A 23,119-nucleotide genomic window follows, 5' to 3' on the forward strand; every position below is an offset into this window, starting at 1 on the left:
CTTGGTTTCTTGTCTGGCCAGCCTTGTTGCACTTCCCTGTTAGGCTGGGGGGTTATGACCATGGTTCAAAGGTGGATTCGGCCGAATCGTCACTGGAACGGCCCCTCTTGTCTCTTGATATGATATTGATAAAAGACGATTGTGAGTCACTTGTCTCGTTGAGTTCAACTCGATGGCCGAGAAGTCATAACGAGGGTTGACTCGATTGAGTCATGTCGGGTCACGTCGAGTCCAACAAAAAAACCTTTAAAAAAAAGTAACAGAAAAAAAAAGGATAAAATTGTTGGGTGGTCTTGATTTTGTTGTTTTTATCTTTGTTCAGCCTAACATCCCAGCGGAATATCTCACTCTTACGATGGTATATAGAGGTACAACAGTTGAATCACTCCCACTGTAGAAGAAGAATATTGGTCCAACAGTTGAAGGTCCATTGTAAGACTTTGAAGGAACAAGATATACAGTCCAAGGGTTACGTGAACAATTTTATCAATCTCCGACTTGTGTTGGGAGAATACTGCATTTGATTAGTGAACATTTTATCAATGGCTGACTTGAATTGTAAGAATACTGATTTGATTACGTGACTATTCTAAAAGGAATATTCTTGTATAGCAGAGTGGTAGTAGTAACAAAACAGAATTTATTCATCTTGACAGTATTTTGACACATTAAAGCAACATTGCTGATGCCAAAAAAAAATTGGTCTTCATTTCTGACAAAACTCCTCTTTACAACCGTTAACACTCCTCTTTCTTTGGTAGTCAACCAAGGCATCTTGTGTAGTAGATAAGGCCTGCAATTATCACAGTTTCAGCTTTCACTTCCCAGTTTTTCCCGGTTTCCATCCATTGCAAGCAAAAACAATCATTTCTTGACATCCAGGCAAAATAGAAACAAAATTTGCCAGTTTAAGATTTTCTACCCCACCGATGTCTTCAGCAATCAAATCCGGATCATCAATCCAATCCACCAATTCTTTACTGCAAAATTCCTCCTACACACACTCCTGTGCACTAATTTTTTCCACAGAGCTTCAATCCATTTACAATCCCGGATGGCATGCAGAGTGGAATCCGATTCAGCTCTGCAGACTTCAGTTCTAAAGATTGCTTTTTCTTCATTGGGGTAAACAGTTTGTTATGTCTTACTAGCCATGAGAAGAACTGCCACCTACCTACCTAGTCCTCGTTGCTCTCCCATTTTCTACTCTCTTCCTCTTCTGCAAGTTCCAACAAATATGTTATGTTGGGCTAACTGAATATGCGCCATTAGCTTCATGGGGTTTGGATTGTCGGCTACCAACAAAAGCTGTAATTTATTGAGAATGTCCTCTGTTAAGTACTCCGTCCGACAAAGAATCCCATGGTTCCAGTACACATTAACTTTCTTCTTCTTCTTCTCACAATCTTGGTAGTATATCTTAAGTAATTGATTGCTTCCTCCCCAAGAGGCCATTTCCAGCAGCATCCTTTGTCAATTAATGCAATACTTCTCTCCAAGTATGTGATGCCCCTGGCTTCTTTTGGAACACCCCACTTTGTCTTCTTCTTCAATACTTCCGCCTACAGATAATATTAAGTGCTACAAACTGATGCCTCTGGACTAAGGTCTTCAATTTTTCATGCCTCTGGATTTTTTTTTTTTTTGCCATGATATCAAATGCTACAAACTGAGAATATATGATAAGAAAGAAAGACAATAAAGAAAAATTTCCTATAATGCATCTGCTAAAGTAAATTGGAAATTTTAGTCAAAAATTTTTTTTTTATTGATTCCGCCCAAAGCATAATCTACAAATATATAAAGGGGTAGCACCACTGCACTACACGGTGTTGACACACATTTGTTGATTTTTTGAACTTCGTATTACATTTTCTCACATATAAAATTAATGGTTTCTAATATAATTTGGTGACCACACTCTCCTATTTTTAAGCAGTTCATGTAAAAATATCAAATTATGTTAGTATTTATCCAAAATCAAAATTAACTAGCAGATAAATAACTAAATACCATACAAAAAAATTTATTCACCACAGATTTTTTTTTTTTATTTTCTTAAATTTCTTTTTAAAAAAAAATACTTTCAAAGGGTAAAGACCTTACTAACCAATAGATTTTGTCCAATGAACAGAAATTACTACAAACTGTCTTTCCAGCACTTGTTTCAACTAGTTTATTGGGGACCTCATGCTTCATGTGAGATTTGTCCAAATTTCTGCACAATTTGTGGAAACAGGAATGGTATGATAACTAGCTTGCAAACTAGTGTTTCTCTTGGGAATAACATATAGTCCTACAATTTGGATAATAACATTTTTTTCTTGGAACTCTTTCAGCCTCGACTCAATCATGTACTCAATACAATAATCCCAAAAAGTTTTTCAAGAAGAAAAAAAAAAGGACATGCACAGCCACAAAATATAAAACAAAGTGTGTGTTTGTGTGTGTGTGTGTGTATATATATATCTCCACATGATAGTAATATATTAGAAGAAAAGAAGAAAAGTAACGTCATTCACAAACTCAGGATCAGCACCGGCAGAGTCTGTAATAACGGTCGAATTTGTGTTCTTGCTAGCTTAGTGCTACTAGAGATGCATATATGCCATTTTGTGACTTTAGCAGAGATTCATGAGTTCCAAGTTCTGCAATGACTCCATGTCTCATAACTGCTATAATGTCTGCATGCTTAATTGTTGATAATCGATGGGCTGCCACTATTGTCGTTCGATTCACCATCACCTCATTAAGTGCCTCTTGAACAACTTGTTCAGATGAGAGATCAAGTGCACTGGTTGGCTCATCCAGCAGCAAGATTTTTGGTCTCCTCACTATTGCTCGTGCTATTGCAATCCTTTGCTTTTGTCCGCCAGATAATTTCACCCCGCGTTGTCCAACTTCAGTGTCATAACCCTACAGAAATTTGGTGCAAATTCACAAAGTTGAGCAATCAAATCAGAGTACAAAGTAGTCGAAAATTTAAGAAAATAGCAAGTCCATCCTGCAGGTTTTTACTCATAACTAGCTCCAAGAAATTACCTGTGGCAGGTTACTTATGAAGTGATGAGCATTTGCTAGGCTAGCTGCAGATATAATCTCAGCTTCAGACACATCACGGTCCAATCCAAAAGTGATGTTGGCCTTGATTGTGTCATCAAATAAAGCTGGTTCCTGAGACACCAAAGCCATTTGCTTCCGTAACCAATTAATGTTCAGCTTCTGAATCTCAATATCATCAATCAGAATTAGGCCACTGTTAAAGTTGTAAAATCTGTGAAGCAAAGAAATTATAGTTGATTTTCCGGAACCACTTTCTCCCACGAGTGCTGCAGTCTAAGACATGAGACATGGTGCAAAAAATTTCAAGTCAGTAACATAAATAGGGACTGCATGCATCTTATTTATTTACCACACTAAGATCTTGCCTTCTAGTTTTTATTCAGTTTGTGAATCTATAATAATAACAGTCACTTTGACTATTCTCTTACCTTGCCTGCAGGAATAGACAAGCAAAAATCCTTAAGCACTTGAATGTGTGGCCTTGATGAATAACTGAAGTTTACATGCTGGAATTCTATACTTCCTTTTAGGCTCTCAATGGTCAAGCCTGTATCCAATGATGAATCTAACTTTGATTCAAGATTGAGAATGGAAGAGACAGATCTCAAACAGGGCTTGACAACGTTGAACTCTTTTAAGAGTCCTAGCCAGTTGGTGACATTTAGTACTTCATCTGTCAGTGCAAAAAGTGCCTGCAAAGGGACAAAATTCAAAGGTCAGGCAGGCACAATGTGGATGAAACTTCGAGCAGGGAAATAAAACCCATGGAATCAAACCTCTAGCTGTAAGCTTTTCCCGCTAAGATTCATAGCATTATTTCTTTTTCTCTTACTAACATTCCTTTCACATGCATATCAATTTTTTTTCTATGTCAGAAAGCTAAATTATTCTGAAACTAATTGCTGTTGTTAGACTCTGACATTCTCAAAACATATGTTATGTCCATAATATGGGATACATACAAGGTAAAAAGTAGTACTAGTTGCTCTTCCATCCCTTATAAGATTGGCCCCAACATAAAAAGTTGCTCCATAGATGAAATACAAAAGGAAGGATGATAACCCATATGAAGCTCCTTCAGCATAAGCACATTTGATTCTCTTCTTCAAGGGGCCTTCACATTTGAGCTTGAATAGTTGCAGCACCTGTTTGTCAGCACTAAATGATGCAACAGTCCTGATATGCTCAACTGCATCTTTTGTAACTTGTCCTGCTTCCTCATAGAGAACCTGCCACCAAGAAAAGCATAGCAATTAGGTGAGACATCAAAGTTAAAAATGGACATCTTCTCTAAATGATATAGCAAATGAAGCAAAATCGAGGAGTGGATCATTAGATAATCAAATGTCAGTAAAGAAAAATAATCAGGGTCTTTCAAATATGCAATAGAAGATCTTTTCACAAATAATCTAGCAATAATCCGAGACATTTTTAAGAGAAGAACTCTATATTGTGATGAAAATGTCCATATGAGTCATCTCTATTGGTACCTTCATTTCTAAGGATTTAATTGATTAAAATTATGAGACATACCTTGATTATTTTACTGGAGTTTCCATTGAATTTAAGTTCTAACCATCCGTTGAAAAGAACTAGGAGACGTTCACCGTGCTTGCGCACGGTGGTACGGTGTAAATATGCCCAGATTGAAGGGAACTACTGCGGTCGAAAGTTTTTTTGGATTCCTAGCATGGTTATAGAAATGTCTAAGAAGGCATGTGTTGTGGGTAATTTTTTCGGCAGGAGAGTTTTTCATTTGTTAAGTAGAAGCTGGCAAAGAAAAAGAAGCTGCAGAGAATGGAATAATATATAAGCGAAAGGAATCCTTATTATAAACGCTTGAAAAAAAGAAACATGATGCAGGGAAGCTGCTATTTTTGATTGATCTAAATTGATTCATTCTTCATGATGGAGTAAACATGGAAACTGTGATACCATGAGAATTGCTTTTCTACACCATATTTGTCAAAGATTAGAACAGTGTAGGTGTAGCTTGATTCAGGAAGAAAAGCTAAAATTTCACCCAGTTCAAGTTGGTGCTCAGCAGCAAATATGTCCCAGTTATCTATAAACTGCCTTCCATGCATGGTAACAGTTATTGTTTTGTTTCCAGTCCTCAGAGTAACAGAAGGTGTCTTGTCACCAGGTAAGCAGTGAAGCGTAAATCTGGGAATTTTCTGGTGGCACACTCAACATCGTTAACATTGCTGCAGAATAATCAGGGGAAGATGCATTTAAAAGAAAAAAAAAAAAAAGCTTACAAATTTATGTCGAGTGTTCCTTGTAACAATCTGATAGAAACACGCTCCTTCAATTAAGTTATTTGCAAAGTCTGGTTTCATTGATGATAGAACTCGCTGTCGTACAATTCGTAGCTTTCCATTTACTGCGAAGAAGATTATATACATATGAGGCAAGCAAGCAGAATCGTCTGAAAAAAAAACAAATTACGAGTGAAATCAGACAAAAAAGAGCAAGGTTAACTTTCTGATCCAAAGGACGGCTTTAGATGTAGAATATTAGGTAATGGATCTGTCCATGGCATGCGTGCCTGCTGACGGTCCTCTGAGAAATGAATCACATCAAAAACTAAACTTCCAGAATGACGGAGCAAGAAAGAATCACTCTGCCTGAGGATGTTGCTGCGACAAAATTCTTGCCATCCATCTCCAAACCACTGTCTGTTGAGTTTAATGATCCATGTTTTGTAACCCTCACGCAGAGTAATTTGATTGCACCGGTGCTTAATGAGGATTGCTTGGAACTGAGGAGGAAATATCTAAAATTTGCAGAGACATTCAAGCATTACGAAAGCTGAGATAAGACGTATTTGCAATAAGGACAGCCAATACAGACAGTGAGGATATACCTGGTCAGGCACGTTCAATCTGAAAAAGAAACAGCACGAATGAAATGTGGTATTTCTTGCTGGCGAATCGGACGAGGCAACACTCTCAGGGGACTGCATTTTTTTTTATTCTTAGCTAAAAGTGAATTGCAATTTGTGCCTCTTTACTCTATGTTGCAGTAGGTGTTTTGTTGTTTGGGTATATATAGGAGAAGCACGTAAGACCGAATAAGTTTGTTGTGATGGCGTCGGGTGAACAGTGAGATGAAATTAAGTGATTGAGTTAATACTTGAAGTAGTCCTATTGGTTATAGAGACAGCATGCTTAAAATTCTTGGGACTCATTAACTATTTAATGAAAACAGTTGAACCATTACTGGTCATTGGAAAACGAAACATGTAAAAATCACAACAGGCACACTAATGGTGCTTTCGTTTTTTTTGGAGAGGATAGATGAGGTAAGTTGGAATAAGATTGTGATATAACAAAAATGCAAGGAGAGTTTTGCTAATTGTAAAGTAACAGAAGTATTGAGTTATGCTGGAAATATAGACGAAGGCAAGCGCTGCATTGAATAGCAGATCAATGCGAAACTATACTTGCAGACGCGGCACAACAGAAGACATTGCGAAGGAGCTAACAATTGAAGCATTCAATACTGCAAAACGATAAGCAAGAACAACTAATGGATATAGTCATTCTGAGGTTGGCAGAGCGTCAAAATTACTGTCTAGGCCAATACAAAGCATGAACCGATGCAAAATGAGTGACAAAATCAGATTTCATAGACCTATCAGTAAACATTCACTATGAGACATTTGAAAAAGAGGGGTTTGAGCTACACCATGGATAGGCGCTTTAATTCAACTTAGGTTTTTTGAGTGCATTGGCCTCGACAGTACGCAGGTCAGTTTCCTGAGTATCATCAGATTCACTGAATCTCTGAATGAGAGAAGTTTTAGCTCTCGAAGAGGAGCATTCGGCGGGCGTTTTTCCTGGAGGAGAGTCTATGTTGGAATACTCTTTATAGTGCTGCATTGTATAGCGGCGTTTTCCATCGGCCAGTGGGGTCTGGACAGGCTTGATGTGAGCTATAAATATTTTTGATTTGAGCTCCTGATGTAGCTTCTCCAATGGAACCTCTATATTCTGCAGAATGTTAAAAAAGACCAAACATTGGGCACGGCTAAACTGTATGCATATTTTGTTGGTAGATATGATAGAAAGTTGACCTGATTAAAATGTTCCATTACTTCAACTGCTGTAAATGACAAAAGCTGTTCAGCTAAGTCACCAAAGAGTGTAGCTGTAATGGTTCCAGTGGCATCAGTTAAGTCAACATCAAGTCGACATCTGTTTGGGGAAGTGTCCAAATCAGTGATAGATATAAATAAGTTGCAAAAGATGCATCTGAAAATGGAAGTAATAAGCTGCACCACGTAAAAGACCTTGGTTGTGCTTTATATTTTTTCTTGCAAGTATTACACATAAAGGTAACTCCATGATCAGCAGTTGTCGAGCGAAAGCATTTTTCACAACCCATATACCAGAATTTTTGAAAGATATTCTCAAACGAGAACAACGCTTTCACCCAAACAGCCTGAAAAATAAGAGCCAAATGAGTAAAACAGCTGTTCAGTTGCACTGGTTGCAGCAAATTGTTTGACAGAAACGAATGCATTACCCTTTGGCTCGGCGTGATATTTATTATATCGGTGATCTTCTGATCCGCTTGGAAAGAGATATCAGGGTTGTAACGGTTATATGTCTCTTGGTTAACAATATCTGTAAGCATTTTGTAATTTCTCATTGCCCTGCAAAATAAGCAACATTATGAGCAAGAAGGCAAGCTAACTGATAAAGCGTCAGCAAGCAAATCACTAAAAAAATAACAGACTAACCAATTCTTCATCGCTCTGGCTTCTTGTACTGGGGGGTCAACAAGAACAGCTGAGTCAAACCAAGTCGTCAGAGCAACGCCTACAGGCAAAACAAAGATATTATTATACATCTCATGCATCTTGCAAGCACGTATAGTAAAAAAAAGGATGCATTTCAGTCACCATTGTAATTGGATACTTTGAGCCTCCTTCCAATGATAACTGGATAGTTTCGAAGCTCAGCTATAATTCGTGCACCCTCATTTTCAATGAAAGCATCCCACATCGACAACATGATTGGCTGCAGGCTGTTGAAAACGAAAGGTTATTGATATTTGCCAAAAGACTAAATTTCGAAGCTTGTATAGAATGTAGAATGAAGCAACAGAATTAGAAAGCCTACTCTTCATTGACAATCACAAACTTTTGGACATATGATTCCTCTGATTTTCGAACGACAAGCTTCTTCTCCAGTGCAGTAACAACGATTCCAAGAACATCTAATAATTTACAAAAAAAACACCATGGCCATGTAATGCATAGATAGCTGAAGTAAATGTGCATAACAAAAAAAAAATCTCACCAACAGATTTATCTTTTCGATCCATATATTGAGATAGATCTTTGAACTCTGTATAGCTAAATTTGCAGGCCATGAGATCCTCTTCCTGCATAACCTCCTCAACAACAGTTCGAGCAGAAATAATCCATTGTGCACTTATTTCTGGAGTTTTGAATTCAGCAGGGATTCTTTTAACCTCAGCATTGGAAATGAGATAACTCTTATAAACTTCAATCCTTGGGCTCATGACAGGAATATCTGTGTTAAATATAATCCCTTCAACTTTTGATCCCTTCAAAAGAAACACATAAATGGTATTTGTGTCAATGGCACAGTTAAACAAATAAGCGAAGAGGCCACATGTGCCGATAAAGGAAAACACGATTACTACCTGTGAATCAATGAAAATAAATTTTTGTTTCTTTGTTGGCGTGTTTCTTGCTGAAGTCACCTGCTGCTTCTCTTGGACAACAATCTTTGATGTCCATTTATGCATTCCAAATGGAACATCTTTGATAGGTACGACATTATCCATCTTAGAATGGATAGCAAAGGAAAAAGTAAGGATAAACATTAATAAAAGAGTAAAGGTATAAATAGACGGAAACAAACTAAGCTTAAATTAATTATCAAAGAAAGTTCATTGAAGCATGCACAATCAGCCAGACAATTCTAAAATTTCAGTAAAGACAACATTTCTTGTCTTGCAATCCAGTTTCACGTCATCAAAAGTTCCAGGCAGTATTAGAACTTTCACTGCAGCAGCAGACTTGGCTCTTGACAGGGCAACGTATAACTGGCCATGCGAAAAGACTGGTTCTCGTAAGTAGATACCAACATAGTCTAAGGTTTGACCCTGAGCTTTGTTGATGGTCATTGCAAAACACAGACGAACTGGAAACTGTGTTCTTATGAAAGGGATACCATTTTTTTCAGTATCTGATGTCTGCAATGGGATCTTTGGTATGAAAATTGTTTTTCCTCTGTGCTGACCAAAGGCAATTTCGGCGCAAATAGTGTGTCGTAGCAGCTGCCGACAAATAAGTCTCGTACCATTACACAGCCCTTCAAGCGGATTTAAATTTCTGAGTAGAATCAGCGGACAGTTCTCCTTTAGCAGAAGCTTATGTGGAGGCAAGCCCTTTGGATTCTGAGAATTTAAAAAATCTTCGTAATCACTCTGATGTCGCTGATCCAAAGTCCTATCTGAGCTAGTGTAAACATGAAGGTGTCCAGGGAATCTGTTGATCAGCACCCCATTGAGATCGTCAACAGAAGCATTTTTGGGGGTCAAAATACATCTATTGATCAATTTGTAAGGATCATTCCAGCAGGCGTTCAAATCTGGAAAAACACAGTGTAGCAACCTGACAGAGAAAGATCATTTGAACAATATGACCAAACAAGCTGCTAGACCACCAACATGGAAAAAAAATATAAGAAGCAGGATAATGTAAAACAGAAGTAACCTGTTGAGAGACGTTTCTGCGTTAACAAATGGAACCACGATATTGCTTGGAAGACATATCTGGTTGTCCTCATCCATAAGCTCCAATCCTTCACCAACTCTCAATAAGAATTGAGAGAAAGAAGGGTCCGAGAGAGCGCGCATGTTTTCCGTCAATCTCAACCGTAGCATTTTAGACCATAGTGCCGAACTAACAAGACTGGAGCCAACTAACTGGTCTCTGGTGGCTCCTTGAATAACAGGCAAAGTTTGTCGATAATCACCACCAAATACAACGACTTTACCTCCGAAAGGCTCATTGGATTCCATTATATCTCTGAGCAATTCATCAAAAGCTTCGATGGTCTCTTTTCATGCCATTGAAGCTTCGTCCCAAAGAACCAGTTTACATTCAGCAATTAGCTTGCCAGTGCTCGACTGCTTACTTAGCTGGCAAGTCCTGTGTCTTGAACAGTCCAGTGGAATTTTGAACCTGGAATGTGCCGTTCTCCCACCAGGTAGAATGGAAGCTGCAACACCGGAAGTTGCAACAGCAATTGCAATATATCCCTGTGATCTCAAGGTAGCGAGGAGAGAACGATACAAGAATGTTTTACCGGTCCCTCCGGGGCCATCGACAAAGTATGCCTTCCCCTCTGAAGAGTAAACTGACTGGAGGATCAAATCATATGCATACCTCTGCTCTGCATTCAACTTCGAAGATATAAGTAAATCTTCTGGCGTAACTTCGATATTCCTTTCATTGTCAACCTCTTTGGTTACGCGGTCTTGACATTTAAGGCTAAAACAATCTGAATGTAAATGATAATCAGTAATGTGTCGGCCCATCTGCTCAAGAGTCTTATTAATATCCAGCAATACTTTTCTTCTGATTTCATCAGAACAATATTCATGAGAGGGATGAGATCGCAGAAAATCTCTGGACATCTCAGCTTCAAATTTTTCCCAAAGAAAGCGTGGATTGGCTGGAGAACAACACAACAAAAGAGTGGCAAAGAGAAACCTGAGGGACGAAGGCATTTGAAAGCCAGCGGCTTCTTCAAGTGTATCCTCTATGTACGAATCAGAATTTAACAACCCAAGCTTTAACGCCGCCTCTCTAAATGAGCTCATCGTTTGGCCATCAACAGCTAATAAATCATCAAAAGACGTAGGACAACGAACATGTGATAACAGCAATCGTAGATAATATCTATCACCTTCACTCGGGCTAACGGTAACCAATCTGCCAATAACTTTTCTTCTGCTCCTCTCGGACCATGCTCTCTTTGCTGGCGCCCAGACAAAATACTGAGGAAAATCTCGATATAGGCACTTTAAGTCCTGAGCCTTTTTATTAGTCTTGTTCATTTCAAAAAATTCTGTTAACATAGTCTTTGACAAATCTATTTGGCTCAAAAGGTTTAAAAGATCAGCATTTCTATCAAAAGAGACGTACTGCTCATCAGGAAGGTGCACCTGAAGAGTGTAAACAGCAGGAGTCATTTCATTTAAGCGGAAGCCATAGATACGCCACAAAGCCTCTGGAGGTGAAACCCATCTACCCTGCTGGAATTCTCGAATCTCATCAACATCATCAGAGGTATTCTGAGCTATAATGTGAAAGTTAACAAGATCATGCCCTTTGAATATATATTTGTAGAGATACTTAACTAATTTGATTGTAGAGCAGATCTCGACATTCATGTGACAGTCAAATAAAGCAAGAAGATATGGATTATAGGGTACAACCCATCTATTATCCAAATCATAACGCCTCACTTTAACCCTTTTGCCATCATTTCGTCGACGATAAGAAGGATAACAATCTTCAGCATGCGACGTTTGTTGGCAGAATTCTTTCGGATAATGATTTCTGCACAGACCATCTCTCATACAAGGGTTGTGAGCATTCATTTTTCCACAAGGGCCGTGGATCATATGTTTGACCACAAGGGAATGCAAGTGAGGAAATTTAGTGGAGTCTGGCAATTCAGCACATACGATCCTATCATAAGCCTCAGGATTGAGTGGCTTAAATCTGTGCTTTAAAATCAGCAGCATATGAGCATGTGGATAACCCCGTTTTTGAAATTCGATGACATAAACACAAGCCGCAACGTCCCCAAAAATTTTTTTGTTCAAGATTTCAGCTTTTAGCAACTCAAACTTTGCTCTGAATACTCGGGAAAGTAAATCGGGTCGATCATGCGCCTTTTCTTTATACATCAGATTGTCCTGAATTTCTCTCCACATTGGATTGCATGTCATGGTTAAAAAGATGTCAGGCTTACCATATCTCTGTACCAAAGACATTGCATCGAGGTACCGACGTCTCATATCTCGTGGACCACCAATAAAAGAGGCAGGCAAAAGAATTCTCCGGCCAACTCTGGAACCTGATGTTTCACCAGCTGAAACACTATCCATTATACCTTTTAATGCCTCTGTTCGGATTTCATTTTGTTTCTTTCTGTGGAAAGCAAGTCTTGATGTTTCTATCTTGACATAGACATCAACAGAGTACTGTTGCAGCAGTCTCAGTGCATGCAACAGCATGCTATCATCATTCGGCCGCATCTGTAGTTTATAGCAGTAGTATTCCCTTGCAGTGACATTGCTTTTCTGCCGCTTGCCACGTTCAGCAGCTAAAAGCATGTAAAAGATACGATATGAGGCATTAGTAACGAGAAGCACAAAAGATAAGCAGCTAAATAGGAGAAAACCTGCCTCTTTCTTCTGAGTCAATCAACTGCGAAGCATTGGCAAGAGATGCCGGGTCAACAATGGTTTGGTCTTCACACGTACGCGAGCTGCGTTTTTTGCTGTGCTCTTGAACCCGCTGGATACCAGGATGCCATCCACATTCCCCGCGAGGAAACAACAAAGGATACTGCAGAGAGTCATAGCAAGAGTAAAAATGCTTGATCTTATGGCTTGTATCTGAGTGACTATAGACCTGAATATGAGCGGAAGCATTTGTGGATTCATCACCATCCCCAGTCCATATCGCTGCAACCTGTGAAGCGGTTGGGAGATTATATACACGCTGATCCAGGGACACATTGCAGTTGAGAACAATCCTGTGATCATCAAGATTCGGCACGCTGCGTAGATCTTTAAAGAACTTGGCATAAGGGTTGTCTGCAAGGATACGCAGAAGCAGCCTGAGAGTAGTTTCTCTTAACTTAGAAGATCCATCAACTCTTCTGGCAAGCTCTTCATCGGTATCAAAGAAGTACAACTGAATACCAGAAGCCTTAGCATCGCGCGCCTGTAATCCTTCGAGGAAATGATAGACCTGGCCCTGGACGCGAAATGTATAAAGGCCATTTTTGTTCTTAGTTAATTCCTTATCATACTTTGCACCCAATGATGTAAAAGCAACGTTATTGTTGTAAGTGCGAGCATTTCTCCTAAAGTGGTCACACTCCTCATCCTCGCCAGTAAACAATCGGCGAAGGTCATAAGGCATCGACGAGCTTACAAGGCTGACTCCTCCTCCGGAACAGCAGAAGTTAGGAGGCTCCATATGGAATCGCTGAGCACCACAATACTGACAGGGCGGAGCATAAGGCAGGGCCAAAACTTTTTCTACAATCTTGTCCAGCCTAGGAACACTTCTTTTGGTAACCCTTTTACGTTTACCTTGTAGAAAAGTGAAGCTCCGAAAATTAGCGATAGCAGAAACAAAGGACAAGAAAGTAAAAAGGAGCAAGCTACAAAAGAGTAATTAGAGCACAACCGACAGTGAGGAACTTGACAAGGGCAAAGGAGCCATAACGTAAATGGCAGCAGACATACTTGTATTAGCAGTTTGCGTTGGAACAGCAGGCATTCCAGAGAGAGACGGAATAGCTATTTCAGAAGCGTTTGGCGTACTTGATATAGAATCGGCTAAAGATGGTAGTCCATGAGCATGTATAGCAACTCTGTCCTGCTCGACAAAGTCACGTTGTCCAGGAGCTGGATACTGGCTGGCCGAAGCATCAGAACAGACGACTGTTCCTACGGCAATAGAAGTTGTTTGCTGAACACCAGTTGCGCGCCTTCTCTTTAAGAGGCGAGTTCCAGATCCAGGAACAGGAGGAGGAAGGGTTACATTCTTTTTGCGTGCAGCATTAGCTTCCCTGCGGCGCCGCAAGAGATCTTCCTTCTTTTCTTGTGGCATTTCGGCATAGCGCTTGCGACGCTTGGCATTTCTATCCATTAAGCTGGCACCACTGAAGTAAAGAATTCATGCACTCCCAGACAGAAGGCATCTAGCAGCCATAAAACAGTAGAACACCGGCAGGGCAGGGACTACATGTTTTACTTTGAAGCCACACAACGGCCGTAGCAGACAAGCCATGCAATCGACTCGATAAAAATAATAGCAACAAGAAAGAAACAGGAAATGGCAGAAGAAGAAAGCAGGAAAACTGGGAAAGGGAAAACAGAAGTGGGTAAAAAATGCTACAAAAGATGGAATGAGCATGAAGGCTAACCAGCAACAAAAAGTCTGGATGATGACGAAGACTAAGCAGCAAAGTTCACACAGTGGAAGAGCAGAGAGTATCTATAACCGTAGGAGTTGGAACGCACAACCTGCATGCAAGAAACAGAAGAAACGGAGCGAACGTAAATGACACATGCACTGAGATAAACAGTAGCAGTTCATGCATAAAGGAAAAAAAAAATAGTTCGACGAACAAGGACACATGCAATGAGGAAAAAATAAGTAAACAAAACCAAACACATGCAGATAAGAGGAATAGCAGCAGCTTTTAAAAACCAGCACGGAAAAGCAAGCACGGTACTATTTTTTTTTTTTTTTTATCAAACGATAAAATGGAAGTACGGAACGAAGTTATTGCTAAAAAAATCGAATAGATGACGTGCCAGTTGACGTATGCAGTTCTGGAACTAAACAGCATGGAAAAACAAGTACGGAGCTAACAAAGCCAACGCACACAACATAACGAGGCTAAGCGCAGATTGATAGAAGCACATACTGAGTAAGCGTAGAAACTGGATAGGTAGGAAGAAAGAAACATTTTTAAAAAAGAAGCGTAAAGCAGAAAAAAAACGAGGACCTCTTCCAGCTAGCAGAAGCAAGGAGTATATTAATGGCGATAGTAAGAGCGCAAAAGATGCAACAGAACCAGCGAAGGCCGAGGAACTGGTGCACAATAAAACGGAGAAGAGGAACACAGGGCCAGACGTTTGCATGTACAAGTACTAAAAAAGCTACTCTCCACCCCCGTTTATAAAAAGTCGGGCCGAAAAGGTCCATGAAAAGGCGTAAACAGCGAGCGTGTGTTTCAAATCCGAGAAACCAGTAAGAAGTGTGTTTGAATAGGAAGTTAATGATCATTTTTTCAATTTTAACAGCTCAATAAAAAGCACGATGCTTAGCAAAGTTGCTATAATAATGTATAGCCGTCCTGCATGCGCGAAAGTTATTTATTATTGTTTGACAGCGATATGCTACGGTTCTAAGGTCCTATTATCCGCTTTTAATAGAAAGGTAATCATTACCATCCCAATTTGAACAGCTCAATATAAAAAAGCACGCTACATAGCAAAGATGCTATAATTAGTGTTGGGTTCCAAGGACAAAAGACAGAACAAAAAGAAAAAGAAAAAGAAAATAGACGTTGAGTTCTGTTTAAATTTTAAAAAGTAAGAAGAAAAAAAAAATTTCCAATTGAAAGCAGCTCAATATAAAAAATACGCTGCTTAGCAAAGATGGTATAATTAGCGTTGGGTTCCAAGGACAAAAAAGACATTTGATGGAGGACGACGGCAACTTTCAGAACAAAGAAAAAGGACAAAAACAAAGACGTTGGGTTCTTCCAAGAAAGAGGACAAAAGAAAGAAGAAAGAAGAACACAAAAAAAAAAAAAAGATTTCCAGCTCAGTCCACTTTGACAACCCGCACGTGAGCAAGACATGGAGGACGACCATACTTTGGCACCCCCTTCCCGGTTTATATACATTCTTTAAATAAATAAACAAGAGGTATAAATGCTAAGCTAAGAACAGCTAGCTGCCACGATCCAGATAAAACCACAACAAGACCAGCAATTACTGTAACTGCATGCTGAACAACCTGTGGAGCTGCGTCCCTAATAAATTTGGTTAGTGTTTCCGCAATTGTGGACAATCTAGAGCTAAGTGCTCCACTTGAGTTATCCACATGATCAAACCAATCAACTTCCATGTGCACAATCTTGTTGAAACATAGGGGATTTACTACCCTCAATAACCAACAACTAGCCTGAATTAGGATATATTTCTGACTAACTGCTGCCACCGGTGATATTAGAGCAACTACTGCAATGATTATGCACCAAAATTTGATTTCCTTTTGAAGCCTTCCAGCTTCCAGATTGAATGCTCCAATCACGTAGGCAATAATAACACCAAAAATTATAGGTATCAAGGCCTTGGTTATAGTTGCAACGAGACCAAGAAATAGAAAAAAAACCTGTTTCAATCTTACAAATCTCCAAAACTTAATAATGGTCTTCTTTGATGGGTATGATATTTCCGATGATGGAAAAACATCTCCCGAAGATTTTCTCAAAGATGCCCTTTCGCTCATAGAGAAAGGACCAATTGAGTTTTCTTTATTGGATTCTTCTCTGATATTCTGCATCTGAATCAGTTGACAAAATGGACCATTTTGATCCATAAGTTCGGAGTATGTACCTAAGGCACAAACCAATAAGCAAAACATATTGAGCTGGTATAAAACGCAATGACGTGAACGAAAAATCACCAATTTTCTTAGTTTCTTGCCATATTTTAGTGAAAAATTTTCAACTACATTTAGTCAACCACATTTTATCTACTACCTAAAGCTTATCTATTCAGCTGTCCTCTAAGACTTACCTTCTTCAACAATGGACCCACGTTCAAGAACAAATATCTTATTTGCATTTGCTACGGTACTCATGCGATGAGTTATAAGCAAGGTTGTTCTGCCAACAGCAATCTTGTTTAATGAATCCACGACTATCTGTTGTGACTCTAAATCCAATGCACTAGTCGCTTCATCCAGGAGGATTATGCGCGGGTTCTTCAGAATAGCTCGAGCTATGGCGATTCTTTGTTTCTGTCCTCCTGAAAGCTGAACTCCATTTTCACCAACCATTGTGTCAAGTCCCTGCAAATTTAGGCTTGTGAATAGATAAAACATGGATTCTTGATGTGGTAGTTTCAACATCTACTAAGACATCAATATATTTGGTTGACTAGACATATAGGGAATTAGATCATGCATGCTTAATCCTTTCTTAACCAACAAAATGAGATGAAAAGCGGTGTTAGCATAAGCATTGTATTCTTATCATTGAAAATCAATCAAATGCAGAAATGTCTTACAAGTTAGAATTGAGAAAGAAAACCATGCTTTTTAGTTTGCACAAACTTTACGCTGGAGTCAAGGAGAGAAGTTCTATTATTTTTAAGCTGTAAGAAGGTTCTAATGTTAGAGTAAAACCAACCTGAGGCAACTCTTTGAGAAACTTTTCAGCATTGGCAAGTGCTATGGCAGCTCTTATTTCTTCTTCTGTCACATCGTCCCTTCCAAATGTAATGTTGTCCTTGATGGACAGAGTAAAAAGTACTGGTTCCTGGCTGACAAGTCCAATCTTCTTTCTTAAATGTTCTAGTCTTAATTCCTTCAAATCAAAGCCATCTATGAAAATGCCACCAGAATCAGGATCATAGTACCGTTGTATTAGACTAACCACTGTTGACTTCCCACATCCACTCTTTCCTACTAAAGCAGTTTTTGAGCCATGGGTTATGGTTAATGAGAAATTAGAAAGAACTTCAATATTCCTTCTTGATGGATATCTAAACGAAACATTTCTAAATTCAATTTCTCCTTCAACATGATCTAGAGTCTTCCCATGGGAATCGAATGCATCTATCCTGGACTCTCTATTGATTATACGGAAGATGTTTGATGCAGCAACCCGTCCTCGAGGGAATGCTGAAAAGTTCCCAAGTGCATTTACCAGACAACTGTTTCACAAGAAAATTTTAGTGAACAATATTCTCATCTGATTAAATAGAAGCATCATTTAGAGGAAATTTTGCTTAGTGGTTAACAAATATAATGCAAAGATCCACAAAAAGATTACTAACCTCGTTCCAGAATTTATGTATGTTGCTACTGTGATCAGATCACCTCTCGAGTAACGATCGTCCAGGACAAAACGTGAGCCATACCATATAATTAAAGAGAAACCGCAATACTCTATGAAATCTATCAAAGAAATAATACTCCCCCCTGCAGCAATGCCAGCTCGTGTCAGTGATCTTTGAACCTCTTCTAGAGTTTTCTCGTACTTGCTCATAGTTTGTCTCTCGCCATTCAGTGATATAACCTGGAAATGGACAGAACAATTTAGGCACCACATATCCACAGTCAAATACAATTCGACTGGAATCTAGTAGAAACGTGTGAGATACCGTTCTTATAGAAGCCAATGCCTCCAGAACAACCGAATCTCCTTTAGCATAAGCTACCCCTTCATTTACACACTCTCTAATCAAAATCTTAATGCCAAAATGGCCAAACAAAGTGATTGGCAGAATTGTCCAGCACATAACTGCAGCCAATTGCCATGCTTGGCTGAATGCCATGATCATCCCTCCTATGAATGTTGCCATGAGTTTTATGAACAAGCCCACCTGTTAAAGGCAACGGAGCATTTCCAGACTTAGTTTGATACATTTTTAGCAATCCTGAAAAATTATATTCTGAAGGTCGATTTAGAAGTCGTAAACAGGAACTTATAATAACAAGATGATAAAAAGTACTACAAGTTATTCAGTAGTGTTTTGCTTCTCAACCACCCATGAGGTTTTTATTAGTTTGGTACTTAATGTGGTTGATAGTTTTTTTCATTTAGCAATGCTAACTTCACGTGTTATAGAGCAAAGTAGAACCAAAGCACAGTCAGATTCAAGATTTCCAATTTACAGTCTTTATAAATACAACTAGGAAAAATTAAATAATTGGAAATTTACAGTCTTTACATTTATGAATTCCAAGCAATTACTGACATATCACATGCCTAACTTTTCTCTTGCTTCATTGCATTTAGAGTTGAGAAAAGTGTGCTGTCTTATATTGAACACCCAAAAAAAAAAAAGGCTACAGCTTAGCAGGAAAACCAGTTTTTGGCAAACGTTAGTAGACTAAAAACGAACCCGGTAACCTATGGCTGCATCAGTTCTGCCGATATCTCTTGACATATTACCAATAACTTGTCCTGTTTTTATTTCTTCATCAAAGAATGTAATATCTTGTCTGAGGAGGCTTCTTAAGTAGGAGTAACGCAGATTTGATACTTGTCTTTCTGCAGAGACAGCCCAGCAGATTCCTCCTATGAAAGACACATTAACGGATTATTATTTTAGGTATTATGTTCATAACACAATGATAATTAATCAACATAAAATTAGATAAAGCGCCAGTTGTGCATGATATACAGATTAAAGAAACAATAGGTAGTCCAATTACAATCCTAATTATCATCCTTCATAGCTTCACAAGGGCAAACTGAGAAGGAGCCTTGACAGTGCATTCTTTTGCTAGTTTTACTAACTGATCCTTAAACGTAAAAGATTTTGGCTCTATCGTCTTCCTAGGAGGCTATACTTTTATTCCCTAAGTTTTTGAGTCAGCCGATAAAAGGCTTTTCCAAAGTAATTAAAACGTACCCCATGTATAAAAATGTGTGCAAAAGTTTTTGAAGCTTTGCTTTGAACTAGTATGTTAGAGTAGAATGAAAACAAGGACAAGACTTACTGATGAAAGAAGCTACTGTGGTAGCAATTCCCATGTAGAGTAGCTTTTTTACAACCTAACAAAATACAGAAAAATGAGCATCAGTAACATCATTTAAGACCTGTTGAACTTAATTAGTGCATTGCTTTTTTCATGATTTGAAACAAAAATATTAGCTAGTTAAGAAACTCGAATTATTCACTCGTATTGGCACCAGAGCTTTAGATCACGTTTTTGGTGATAATACAGGAGAATACATCTCAAAGGATATATGGCCAATTTTGCAACTAATGGAAAGAAGAAACAAAACAAGCATTGGTGCATGATAGAAAGGTACTTTTCTCCACACCTCCCTACCTCGGAATAAAAAGGCCAAAGGATGAATACAAGAGAGTTGTCTGAGGAAGAAATTCAACATTAGTTGAAAAGTTAAAAATCCTTTTTACCTATCGAAATATATGTTGAGGGATTAAGAACAACTAAAATTCTGACTCTCAAACTTGCTCCTCCACTACCTATAAAGACGTTTTAGTATCGATGATTGGGATCCGAATCCAACCCTTAATAGTTTTTATCTGCTGCCATTAGTTCAATTCTCATCATCGTAATCCCATTTTCCAAAGTTGGTCACGGCACGAGCACAAACAAGCAAAACAGATTTGTGTTGTCTTTTCATATAGAAATTTTTGTGGAGTCTAGTATAAAATAATCAGGAACTATAATAATGGTATATGTATTATTACTCTAAGGTCTATACAAATTATTATATACTCAACAACGAAGCCATTATCTATTTCGGCCACATGAATATCAGGTTAAGCAGAAGATGAATAAAAATCAAGGAAACATATACAACCTCAATGACTTGATGAAACTTCTCAGGCTTTGCATGGAGGTCACTTATGAAATCAATGGTCTGGCCCCAGAAACGAATTCTGTATACCAGAAGAAGGCCATCAACAATTGCAGCAACTGTTCCAATGATGATGAGGATGATATCAATTGTCTCTGCACATGAATAGAGTTTATAGTAAGGAATGACTTTTGAAGGCAGAGTATTGGCCTTTTCTGATCCTTTTTGTGCTGACAATGGTTCAAACTTTGCGTCTAGAATGACTCTTGGTGAAGCCTCGGTAATTTCTTCACTGGCCTTTTCGTCTTTTCTTGGTCCTTCCTGAGCTGGCAATGCTTCAGGATTGGCTTCTAAATCATCATGATGGCTCATTGAGGTTTGTGCAGGTATCTCTTGTTTCTTTCTGATAATCTGATGTTAATAATCTCCTAGGAAGAAAATGGAAATTGAAGTGAAATACGGGAATATTTAGGAGAATGCACATACAGAGAAGAGAAGTGGGCTTTTGGAATTTGAAGGAATATGATACTTCAAACTTCAGCCTTCCATAAAACCTTAAACAGTGGGGAATATTGAGACTTTTTATTTAATTTCTTTTATTTTTTCTCCTGACATTAATAACAGAATCCCTTCTGTCTCCTCACCATTATTCATAAATTTATGCACCAATTATTAAAGATTTTTTCCCCTTTTCTTCATAAGATGGCAATGTCCTCGGTCCTCCTCATAGTTATTAAAAGAAATTTATGTGCCAGTTGTTTATCAGCTTGGCTAATGTGGAGGCATCGGTTAATAGTTTTAGTGGGACAGAAGATCTGTTGCGCAGTTTTCGCTAATTAGAAAAAATATCTAAATACAAGAGTACAATAATCTACATGATGAGTTGTAATTTAGGTGTGTTAGAAAAAATACGTTATTCTACCTGAGCAAATCATTTTTGCCCATTTATATGTATATTCAACATTAGTTTGATTATACTCGTATTCTCAGTCTTTCACGCTCATTCAACCTCACCTACCAAAACTCCTGAATTTTTGCATTCTATTCACTAGCATTTATATTCAACAAATAGTTTGATTATACTCGTAGTCCCTAATCTTCGATGCTCATTCAACCCCATCTATTAAAATTCCTTAACTTTTGCATTCTCTTCAGTGGCATGGCATGCTCTCTCATAGTTCGTATTAACTCTTCCAGTGCCTAAAAAAGAGTAGAGCTTTCCAACACAATCAAAAAAAAAAAAAAACCAACAAACCAAAACTATAACTCTTTATAAAATTCAAATACTGAGCTTTTCCTCACATAAACTGTTTTGTAACAGGGAAAACGAAGGAGTCCTCAAATTGTAAGCCACCATTTACTGTGAGTTCATTATCACAATCTGTATTCTTTACTGACTGCAGGTTAAAAAAGCTTTTCATTATAATTTAATTTATAGAATGAGTTTGAATTGCTTTAAATTTAATAAAGTAAGTCATCTTTTCCATGTAAAACATGTAGTAAAGAAACATGTCTTTGATTGTCCACATTGAGAAGCAGCATCACTTTTAGGCTTTCTCTATGAAAGCCCACAAATCATGTGTTCATGTTCATCAACATCTAATTCTAATTCCAAGAGTTGAAAGAATGTTTTGCGTCTAGTTGTACAGTATCACGACTTGTATGAGGACAAATTCTTTGATTATGTGCAACGCATGAAAATAAAATTGGGTAATAGAGGGTAAGAAAATGGGATATCTAGTGCTTTTTTCTTATAGTGTTATAGCTTAAAATTCGAGATGATTTTTTTTTTTAAGGATTTGGCTAACAGATGCCTCAGGGTATTTGTTTAGGAGTCAATTGTTTAGTAAGAGCAAAACTAACTAAGGAAAGTATCCAAATATAGAGGTGTATCAAATGCTTAGTGTGAATTGGAAAAAATAGGTCTGTTAGATGATAATAGCAGGTAGCAAATGAGGGGGAATACTCTCTATTAGTATTTAGTATTAGGGAGGGAGAATAAAGGAGGCAGAGAGGGAAATTAGGAGGATGAAAGTGACAAATGTGTTTGGTATATCTTTTCGGCCTATTTGGGCTTTTTCCCATTTAATTTTCATAACTTTTATCTTTTGACCGAAGAGTAATTATTTGAAATCAAATGTTGTCTAACAATAATGCACTGGAATTAGATTTTTTTTGGTTATTCATGCAATCATAGGTAGTTTAAAAATATACAAAATTCTTAGGGTACATTGTAATGAAAGAAAGAAATTATTCTAAAATGGGACAAATTTTTATAAGCAATTGTAAAGATATATGACAACTAAACACAATTTTTAGACAATAATCAAATGTTTTCTAATAATGCAACTGGAATTAGATTTTTTATTTTTTTTTGTTATTCATGCCATCGTATGTAGTTTAAAAATATACAAAATTCTCAGGGTGCAATATAAGAGAAGAAAGAAAATTGTTCTAAAATGGGACAAATTTTTATAAGCAATTGTAAAATTATATGACAATTAAACACAATTTTTAGGCAATTTTATAGTTTCTTTCAAGTCCATGAGTAGCGATTTTTTCTTTTGCTTTTATTCAAAAGAATATATTTTGACACTGAAATTGACACCATCTACTTTTCTTTTCCAAATGACATTTTTTAACAAAAATAAGTTTATTATTTCGATTTAAAA

The 23,119-nt window shown here is 37.9% G+C and overlaps 2 protein-coding genes across 2 annotated transcripts; both read right to left on the reverse strand.

Annotated features, from left to right (window-relative positions):
* Positions 1-9,012: 9,012 nt before the first annotated feature.
* LOC140005441 (uncharacterized) lies at positions 9,013-10,131 on the reverse strand. The gene is made up of 2 exons (XM_072046430.1): positions 9,824-10,131; positions 9,013-9,721 (listed from the first exon to the last, which is right to left on the reverse strand). Exons 1-2 carry the CDS (start codon positions 10,129-10,131, stop codon positions 9,013-9,015), a joined length of 1,017 nt encoding a protein of 338 aa, XP_071902531.1.
* A 42-nt stretch (positions 10,132-10,173) lies between these two features.
* Positions 10,174-12,459, reverse strand: LOC140005442 (uncharacterized). Its single transcript, XM_072046431.1, has one exon. It carries the CDS (start codon positions 12,457-12,459, stop codon positions 10,174-10,176), a length of 2,286 nt encoding a protein of 761 aa, XP_071902532.1.
* Between the last annotated feature and the right edge of the window lie 10,660 nt (positions 12,460-23,119).

Source organism: Coffea arabica, chromosome 4e (genome assembly GCF_036785885.1).
Source record: "Coffea arabica cultivar ET-39 chromosome 4e, Coffea Arabica ET-39 HiFi, whole genome shotgun sequence".
Classification (NCBI taxonomy): domain Eukaryota; kingdom Viridiplantae; phylum Streptophyta; class Magnoliopsida; order Gentianales; family Rubiaceae; genus Coffea; species Coffea arabica.